This window comes from Sminthopsis crassicaudata, chromosome 1, assembly GCF_048593235.1.
Source record: "Sminthopsis crassicaudata isolate SCR6 chromosome 1, ASM4859323v1, whole genome shotgun sequence".
Lineage (NCBI taxonomy): Eukaryota > Metazoa > Chordata > Mammalia > Dasyuromorphia > Dasyuridae > Sminthopsis > Sminthopsis crassicaudata.
The window spans coordinates 703,444,756-703,455,347 of NC_133617.1; the positions used below are offsets into that span (position 1 = coordinate 703,444,756).

The 10,592-nt window shown below is 37.6% G+C and overlaps 1 protein-coding gene across 1 annotated transcript in view; it reads right to left on the minus strand.

Moving 5' to 3' along the window:
* Positions 1–10,592, minus strand: part of SYN2 (synapsin II) — a 240,222-nt gene that overhangs the window by 229,046 nt on the left and 584 nt on the right. Inside the window, 1 exon segment of the mRNA XM_074282912.1 lies at positions 10,412–10,592. This exon segment is cut by the window's right edge and continues 584 nt beyond it. Coding sequence (XP_074139013.1) covers positions 10,412–10,592 — 181 coding nt within the window.

Genomic DNA, 10,592 nt, shown 5'->3' on the forward strand with positions numbered 1-10,592 from the left:
GACTGAAACTGGATTTGAATTGAAGTCTTCCTAACTCCACTCCTACCATTCTATCTAATTGTCCCATTTAAAGTTGATAAAGAATTTTTCTCATAGCACCCTGGAAAGGTAGATACCGAAAGCATTATTAAGCTCATTTTGCATATCAATCTGAAATTCAGAGAGGTTAAGTAAATTGCCCAAGGTCAAGAAGGTGATAAATATCAGCATTAAAGTCCAATTTCAGGTCCTTCTCTTCTTCTATAATAAATTTCCATCTTAATCACTAGGAGAAATAGAAGAAGCAATTCAGTTTATGAAAATGATTGTATTGATTTTTTAAAAAGGTCCTTTCCTAGTAAAATACTACTAATAAAAATAATAGTAGTATTAGTAGCATGAGGAGTCTACAGATTAGCTATTCCAAATTCAAAATATTCTATATTTCCACATCCATTGAAAATAGCAACTTATAAGCCCCCATCAGTAGGTTTCGTTTTTCTCTATCAGCCAGAAGACAAGCAAAACAAAGATATTAATAAAATAGCATAATAGAAAAGGTCACAATAGAACACTTTCCCCACAAGCCTAAGGAATATTTTAGAACCATATCTGAGAAGTACACATAAAAAATTAAATATAACATATATGTGGAGGGTTAACTTGTTCTAACTCTGCATTGACTACTGATCTCATAGTGACTGTTGAGCTCATATTCTTAACAGCTCAGTGTAGCTGCCTCATTTCTACTGGGAGCTGCTCCCTGCTACCAGGTTTATTTGGGATCCATTGGGATCCCAAAACCCTTTTAGAGTGCACAGAGTTAAAACTATTTTCAAAAATAGTATTGAGTTGTTATTTACCTATTTAAATGATTTTCCATTTTCCAACCATATATCTCTGGTAATAATATATCTATATCTATCTCTATCTCTATATATCTATATCTATCTCTATAGATAGATAGATAGATAGATAGATAGATAGATAGATAGATAGATAGATAGATATTTAAATAGCATAGTTAGAATCTTCTCCAAATAAGGAAAGTTGTAGTCTTTTAGTCATAGCCATCATATTCTACTCACAAAAACCAAACAGTGCCTTGAATTAAGTTCTCCTTTCTTTTCAATTCTTATCTGAGTAGCAGTAGAAGCTCTTTATTTTAATTTAGTATTAGACCTTCCCCAGATCTTTTTTTATTACCAAGAAATAAATTTGAACCAGAACAAAAAGTAAAATAAGGAAGCATAGTCGTTGTTCCCCAAAGGGAGCTAGGTGGTGCAATGAACAGAGTCCTGGAACTACTGTCTATCAGGTCAAAAAGACCTGTGTTCAAATCCCATTTCAGATGTACACCAGCTCTGTGACCCTGACCATGTCATTTGATTTCTATCTGCTTATAAGGTGAGGATCATAATAGCACTTACCTCCCAGAATTGTGATGAGAATCAAAAAAGTGTCTGCACATGATAGATTCTTTTCTTTTTTTTCCTGAGGCAATTGGGGTCAAGTGACTTGCCCAGGATCACACAGCTAGGCATAATAAATTCTTAATTAATACTTGTTTCCTTTCACCCATCTACACTATATTCCTGCCTTTGTCATGCATACTATTAGCAATCTCATTATTTTGACACAATGATTTAACCAGTGAAGAAGCTTGTTTTTTTTTAAAGCAAATACAGCTCATATTGACATGTAATCTGTCTTACACACTTTGAAATCTATAAAGTATTTCATCATAATAATCCTATAACATTGGTAGCACAAGCATTAACTCTCACATTTTATAAATTCCATCCAATCCAATTCCATGTATTAAGAATATCTTATGTACAACATACAAAAATTAAAAAAAAATGGGTCTCTACCCTTAAGTTGCTGATCCTCTGAGATTCTTCTGGTTGAGGAAATTTCCCAGGGACACACAGACAATAGGTATAGGTCAGGATTGTGAAACCAGGTCTTTTCATTTGGGGTGTAGTGATCTTTCCCCTAAAAACCCAGCTACCTCTGGGTACATATTAAGCCAAACATTTGGAAAAGATGAGTCTGAACTCAGCCTCTGACACTATCTATGTGACCAAGAACAAGTGCTTTACTTGTCCCTGAGCCTCAATTTCCTCAGATATAAAATGGGAATAAGATTACTTGTATTTCTTGTCTCACAGTGCTGTTCAAGGCTGAAACAAGATAATTAATATATGTTATTGCTTTGGCAAACTTTCAAAGTGCTAGTAAATGTCAGCTAGCATTATTAGCTCAAATTAATAATAGGTCCCACTTATATTGTACTTTACTTTAGATACACGATATTTTTTGCTTTTCACCACCATGCTATAAGATCGATAGTATAATTATTTTTCCCATTTTGCATGTGAAGAAACGAAAACTCAAAGGGTTTAAATGAATTCTACCACAAATGAGTAGCCTTGTCAGAAGGCTTCTACCCTTTAATAAAATACTCTTCCCACCTCCCCCCAAACCAGTCCCTTTCCTTTATGTCTGCCACAGTCCAAAAAACAAGTGTGTGATTGTCAGCTATGTTCTTAAAAAAGAAGTGTGTTAACGTCACGCCACATCTCCACGCCAACATTTTAACTGGGTTTCTTATAAATGCTACCATTACCTCACCGTAGATCATTCAAAAATGGCCAACAGGGGCCTGTTGGGTCATATTCACCCACCTTCAACAACTTTTTTTAAATTATCACTAGACAGCATGCTGACAGGCTTCCTTTTGGGGACCATTATTTCTCAGGCAGCCTTGTTCACACAAATTGCTTATAGAAATTCATTGCCTGACTACATTCAGGTTTAAATCCTCCAGGTCCCCTTGGCAACACTTCCCTTTCCAATAGCCAACTGGAGACCCCTCAAAGACCTGCAACAATATGCGGTAGAGTTTGTCCAAAGCCCAAACCAGGGCAAGGCAATTCAGCAAGGCTTTAAAATGTCCTCCCCTTATGTGGCACAGAAACTTGGAGCTCCTATAATAAGCCCGTGACTTGGCCTATGATACAATTAAGACCAACATTCCATGGAGAACAAAATTTGTTTGCACTAAAAACATTGCATGTGCATTTATAAAAACTATTTCAAGGGACCCTTCAATATCATCCCTTCCCAAATATTGCACCATAAGCAATTGCCAGTCTTATCTATCCTTAGTTCTGCTAAAAGTTCAACCCCTTCTCAACAAATGCTTGTTGACACGACCTACCCAAAACCCAGAACTGAGTTGCAAGTTCTGATGTATTCTGCCCTATTAAGAAACTGGGGATGATTAAAAAAAAGATTTAAAATTGAATGTGATATGTGATAACTGTCCAAGTTTTCAAAAAGCTGGTATATGGTTACTTCAGACTCAGTTGGGCAAAACCAGTAGAAAGTTACCTCATTGAGGACAGAGATTCTTTTGTTTCTGTTTCTGTATCATAAATACTTAACACAATACCTTGTAGATGTAGGAGGCACTTAAGTTCATGTTAGAGAGACAGATAGGTAGTGAAGTAGAGTATTGGTCCTATAATCAGGAGGATCTGAGTTCAAATCTATCCTCAGGGACTTAACTGTGTGAACCTGTGCAAGTCATTTAATCCTAATTCCCTCCAAAAATAAAAAAAAATAAGTTCATATTAGATTGAATTAAACTAGGAATAAAGGTTGAGATTGGCAAAAAGTAAAGCATAGGCTAATATAAGAAAGTATCTCTTAACAGTCAGAATTAGGCAAAACGAAGGGTCTGCCTGGGGAAGTAATAGGTTCCTCAGCCCTGAAAATCTGCAAAGCAAAGACTGCAGATATTAGGTCAGGTGTTTTCTGAGGTATGCATTAGACTAGATGGCTACTGTGAGATCCTGTGACTCCATCCACAATATTGGTTCAGTATTCAGCAGAACATTTTTGGAAGTGGGAAAGGCAAACGGGAGCGTGTTGGTATTGCTATTGTTGTTCAGTCATGTCTGACTCCTTATGACTCCATTTGGAGTTTTCTTGGCAAAGTTACTAGAATGGTTTTGCCATTTCCTTCTTCAGCTCATTTTACAGGTGAGGGAACTGAGGCAAACAGGATTGCGTGTCTTTGCCCAGGGTCACACTGCTAGGAAGAGTGTGAGGACAGTGCTCCTGGTTCCAAGCACAGTGCTCTATCTCCTTCACTACCTCACTACCTGGAGGAAGAATAAAAGAGAATAAAAAGGTGAAAGGACTGGTAACCATGTCATACAAAAATTGATTAAAGGAACTTGTCACCTTTATTTACCCTGAAAAAGACTTTGGGCAACATAAATAGCTAACTTCCAGTGTTTAAAGGGCTGTTATGTGGAATATAATGGAATTTTTTTCTGTATGTTTTCCCTAGGAAAAATTAGAAGGAATGAATAGAAGAATTAGAGAAGCAAATTTATCCTTTACATAGAGATATACTTCTTAGTAATTCAATGTGTTCAAAGGCAAAATCATTGGATACTAAAGGTCATTAGAGGCCTGATGATCACTGGTCAAGAATGTTTTAGAAGGGATTCTTAGTCAAGCTTGGCTTGGACTTGGAGAACTCTCTCTGGTGTTCCTCAGATTTTGGGGATCATTTTATCAAATCCCTTAGGACAAATCATACAAAAAAAACAAGGTGATAACATCCTCCCCATCCTCTAAAACAAACATCCCACTTTTTTGACTGCACTTTCCATTGGGAAACCAGCTTTTTAGCTGCTTATAGTTAAGATTCCAGTTTTGATACTTATTAGTATGTAACCATGTGCCAGTTTCTTGATCTCTAATTCTCAATTTGTTCATCTGTAAAGTGGAGATAATAACTACATTGTCTACTTTATAGAATTTTTGTGAGTCCATCAATTGGGGAATAGCAGAATAAATTATGATAGATGAATATAATGGAATATTATTGTTCTATAAGAAATGATGAGCTGACTGAGGTCAGAAAAGCCTGGAAAAATTTATATGAATTGATACTGAGTGAAGCAAGAACAACTAAGAGAGCGCTGTACACAATATCAACAAGATTATGTATGATCTGCTGTGATGGACTTGGCTCTTTACAACAATGAGGTGATCCAAGATAATTCTCCCCATTCACAGAGAGAACTACGGAAACTGAATGTGGATCAAAGCATAGTATTTTCTCCTTTTATTTTTATTGTTTGCTTGGTTTTCTCTCAATTTTCTCCTTTTCATATGAGTTTTCTTGTGCAACATGATGAATATGGAAATATATTTAGAAGAATTGTACATGGATATATTGGATTGCTTGCTGCCTTTAGAAGGGAGAGGGAAAGAGAGAGAGAAAATTTTGGAACTCAACCTTTTATAAAGGTGAATGCTGAACACAATCTTTGCATGTATTTGGGAAAATAAAATACTATTTTTTAAAAGATTATTGTGAAGACATTATTGAAATCTCACAGCGTTAAAGAAATGTGAGCTATTATATTTATCAATCAATAGTCAGTGGCCTTTCATTAAGGATCTATTATGTGCCAGGCACTGTACTAAGCACTATGGATAACAAAGAACAGCAAAAGACAGCCCCTGACCTTAAGGAGTTTTAAGCTAATGAGAGCACACAATGGAAAAAAAAGAAGCTAAGAAGTGAAGGAAGAAACTAGGGAACCATTTTGGGGTGGGGAAACATTGAAGTCCTGAAGTCAAATGGAAGGAGCAAAAAGGAAATTTGAGTTTCACAATTGATTCCATCTTGCATAAAGAAGAGTTATTGGTGGAGATGATGAAGTCCAGGAGGGGGAAATGTTCATGGCTGCCCTGGGCCCTCTCCTAAAATGGAGGATGTAGGAGGGATTCTCAGATGACCACTCTCTATTCTCTCTTAGCAGAAGGAGAGAAGGATGTCAAGGACAAGGAGTTCTAAGGATTTGAGAGTTTTAGAGTTGATTCCATCTTGCAGGAAGATGAATATCATCTTGGGCTACAGCAGCTGTACAGAACCAATCTTAGAAATAAGTAATGATCTATCCAAAAAGATCAAAAGCACTTTGTCTCCTAATATCTACCTACCCTCTCAAAAACAAAACAAAACAAAACTTTCCTTATTTATCAAATGTGCGTAGGGACAAAATGTTGGACTGTTCTGAATCCCTTCCAGTTCTAAACTCCAGTTTAATGAGTATGAGGATACTATAGAATCAATGAGTCAAAAATTTTTTACCACAATCTATAGTATAGTATATACCATATATACCATAGGACATAATGTCTATGCCAAAATAATATAATATTGATAAAATCAAGTACGTTGGGAACACCAAAACTTCATGATAGCCAATAGTTTCAACACCTCAAGCCCAATCTAATTCTAAAGCCAGCAACAAGCAGCCAAACAAACTGAGCACTGTGCTTTATAAATGTTAGTTGTTATTATTATAATTTTCATCATTATCATCATAAGATATAATCTGAGCCTTCAAGGGGGTTTTTATCTAGTTGATAACACATAACATTCATACAGTGCTTTAAGGTTTACAAGGTACTTTATGCCCATTGTTTCATTTGAGCTTTGTAATAGCCTTTTGAGGCATGTAATGTGGATATTACTACTTCCACTTTACAAATGATAAAACTAAGGCAAACAGGGATGGAGTGATTTGGCCAAGCTAGTAAGTAACTGAAGCTGGATTTGAACTCAGCTCTTCCCAACTCCAGACTCAGCACTCTGTCCTGGTTGCCCCAATGCATTCCTAAATTGTTGATCCATTAAAAAGCAGCACCTGGATAACTGGATTGCAATGGTTTTCAATTTTAATATTGGAAGGTTCAAGAAGATTCATATATAGGATATGTGATACAGTAGAGATCTTTGTTTTTCTTTCCTCAGTGGCTAACTCCTTTAGCTAAAGGAGTGGCTAAAGGAGTTAGCCACTGAGGAAAGAAAAACAAAGATCTCAACTACATCATTTTCTGAATCCCTATCTTTTTTCAAGGCTTGGCTCAACTGCCACAACCTTTGAGGCTTTTTCTGGTTTCCACAGATGCTGGTGCTTCTCACAAAACGTGTGTGTGTGTGTCTGTGTCTGTGTCTGTGTGTAATATGCACATATATATTTCTTTTACATATTTTATATCAAGCTATTTCCTTAACATCAAGCTTGAAGTGAAAGCCTCTCAATTTTATCTCTGTAGTCTTAGTGCCTAGCACAGTGTCTGACACTTGAAAGATGCTTTTTAAATGCCCAAGACATTTAATTAAATTAGACAGCAGGATTTGTATGGGCACAGGCATCTCTTTACCAGTTAGATTGTAATGATGCTTTATGCTACAACCCCCCAAATTAGTCATTTTTCTTTATACACAAATACAAAAAGATCACTAAAAGACAGAAGTAAATGACCCCTGCAACTTAGAAATATGAAATTCAAAATACTAGATATTTATTAAAATAATTTAAGCACACTTTTGGTGTTCTTAATATAATGTCAATTGCAAAGGCAATTTCTGAAAGGAATTCTGAAAGCTTATAATAATTTATAGATGTACAATTTGAGGGCAGTGTAGAGATAATCTAGTCCAATAATCTCATTTTATATGTGAAGAAACTGAGGCCCAGAGAGTTAAATGATATATCTATGGACACATATCTAATGTCAGAAATAGGATTTAAATGCAATTCTTCTGTCTCCAGAGCCAATATTCTTTCTACTATGCAATGCTGTCTCTGTTTCAAGGTATATATTTTTTAAAATTTATATTTTAATGAAGTCATGCAAAACAGGTGTCCACTTTAGTCATGTTGTGGGGAAGGGAGCAAGAGCTTCCCCAACTCCACCTTTCTTTATTCAGGAATATTCTGGAATCATTTTGAACTGGTTGACTCTAGCTGATTGTTAAATTTTCATTGTGAATATTTAAATCTGAAAAATCAACAAACTCTACAAATCAGGATTTGGTTTGTTGTTTTGTGGATTGATTTTAGACTTCAAGAAGTGGAGAAAATGTTAATAATCTAAATTAAATTTAAAAGTGTGTCCTGTATACATTTTCCCCCAAAGAATCAATTATTAAAAATTTACCAGCACAAATTTCAGCCACCCCTTCCACATACACACATACTGGTCAATGCCCAGATCCCTTTTCCCCCACAACTGACAACAAAATATAATGGATTTCAATACTGTTAACTTGGCTGTTTTGAAAGCCTGTTTGACTTAAGACCTTCTTAAAATCACAGCTTTCAAAAACTATCTGTTAAAACCCTTCTGCTTCCATCTGTCTACCATACAGTTGAGAACAGAACACCAAAATTGTGCTGGGGTGGGGTGCTGAATGACTATTTCTCATCTGCAACATTCACAAGGCATAAATGACACCTGTTAGTCCAACACTTTGATAGAAACTTAAATTGAAAGAGCAGCAGATTCTACCCTCCCATCATCATCATCATTTAGCACCTTGAGCATTTTTTAATTAAGTCCCTGCACTTGCCCTGAGTATGCACCTGGAAAACATAACATCTGCATCTAATTTCACAAAGAATATTTCACTACAACCACTTATCAATAATGACCAGGGTGTTCAATGAGCCTGAACACATTTCTAATGAATATTAATCCAGGAATTCTGGGAAATTCTGCCAACCATGGAGAGATACTAGTCTTCAGGCTTGATGAGTACTAGTCTGAGGATCAATTGTCATTTATTATGTGACTACTGTATGCCAGGTACTGTGCTAAAGGGTGTATTAATATATGAATGTTATATCAAACAGTTGGCATTCAACACACGATGTCCTCTGCAGCTTTGGTTTGCATAAGCGTCTGGGAGGTATGGTGAGGCAACATAAGGGGCAACGAGCCAAATTGTCTCGTCTAATGCCTAGCAATCTTTCTATAGGAGCAACAACCCTGAGATGATTCTAAAACCCTGATTAAAACCCAATCTTTCAGGAGAACCACAATATATATGCCAAATAGCCAATGCAAGATAGAGTATTTTTACCTAAAGAACAAAAACACGTATAGGATGAGGAATTGAGCCAAAGAGCAGGAAGATATGGTCCCTACAGTGAAAAATCTGAGTCATTAACATCCTTTCCTTCCTTCTCCAAATCCTACTCTTCTTGAGATAAAGATCAAAACCTCCTCCAAGAAACCTTTCCTGACCTGATCAAACCACATTTCCTTATTGTGAATTCCTATAATACTTCTTATCATAACAATTCTTGGGATACTTATAGATTGCCTTAGATTTTTATTTAATGGTTTCATGTATTTGACATATCTCTGACACAATTTATAGTCTTTGAAAGCAAAAGTCATGTTTTCTTTTAGCCCTACAAAGTGTTGGAAACAGTAAGTACTCAATAGACTTGTTGAAATGAATGGAGCTGCAGATGAATGAGACACCATAGTTGTCTTTAAATGCCTTTCCTATTCTATTCCTAATTTGCCTCTGCACCATTCACCACTCCACCTTGTACCAGATGGCCATTTCCTGAAAATACCCCCCTCAAGGTTCTTTTTTCCATCATGGGGGAAGGGAGGAAAAAATAAGACTAACAAATAAGCTAATAGACAGCTGCCCCCCAGAGCCACAAGGAGTAACAAGCATTCTCGCATTCTCCATAACTCATTCCACCAACACCAACATCAGTCATCCCTTATAGAATCTGTATCTCGAAAGGAAGAATGGGGGGTGGAGGTCCGCAGGGGAGCAAAAATAATATTAATAAGCTAAAACATACACAGATAAAGTGGCAAAGTGTATGAATACAAGAAATCCCATTCAGGAATGGTTCTGGAGTCTCCTCCAGTCCAGGGGTCTGTCAATGACAGAAGCACCAAGAGACAAGTTGGGGGAAGGCTTGATTGTTTTCTGTTGTCAGCCTTAGTGCCTTGAGGATGTGCTTCAAGCTTTCCAGCCCTCCCGACGATAACCAGAGATCTCTTACTGATTCTTTCTTGAACCTATTTTTTCACAATGTCACATATTCAGCTAAACCATTCCCCCCAAGTTCATTACCTGCTGTGTAAAGTAGGACTTCCCATTATTATTTTTTTTACATTTTCTTAGTTTAAGCTTCTAGGCTTCTGCCATATGATCTGGAATTTGGTTAACCAATCTTAATTCATCACATTTCCTAGTTTTAGACCTATGGCAAATTCCCTCTCGGCAACCTGCTAACCTCTCCAGGCTTAAGCACGTACCTTCCCCCTCCACTCCCGCCCCTTCTCATTCCATCGCGAGCCTAGTCCACCTAAGCGCCCGTGCACGAAACATGTCCAGTTAAAAGATGGGGGGATGGGAGCACTGGGGAGGGAGGAAGGATGAATGATTAGCCCGAGTGGTCTCAGCTAGAAGTGAATACGAGTCCCGAGGTCAGCACCGGGGACAGCGACTAGACCGGGGCCAGGGGTGGGGCGGCCCAGGGGCTGGGTAGCGAGAGTCGGGCCCACCTACCAGTCAGTGTGCGGTTCATCAATGACCAGGAGCAACTTGGACTTTCTGGAGGCGGCAGGAGCGGCGGAGGGGGCGTCCACCAGCCCGGCCGAGGCGGCGGTCTGCTTCACGGCGTTGGACAGGGAGCTGAAGAAGCTGCTGCTCATGGACTGCACCGGGGCTGCCGGCTGAGCCTGCGGCG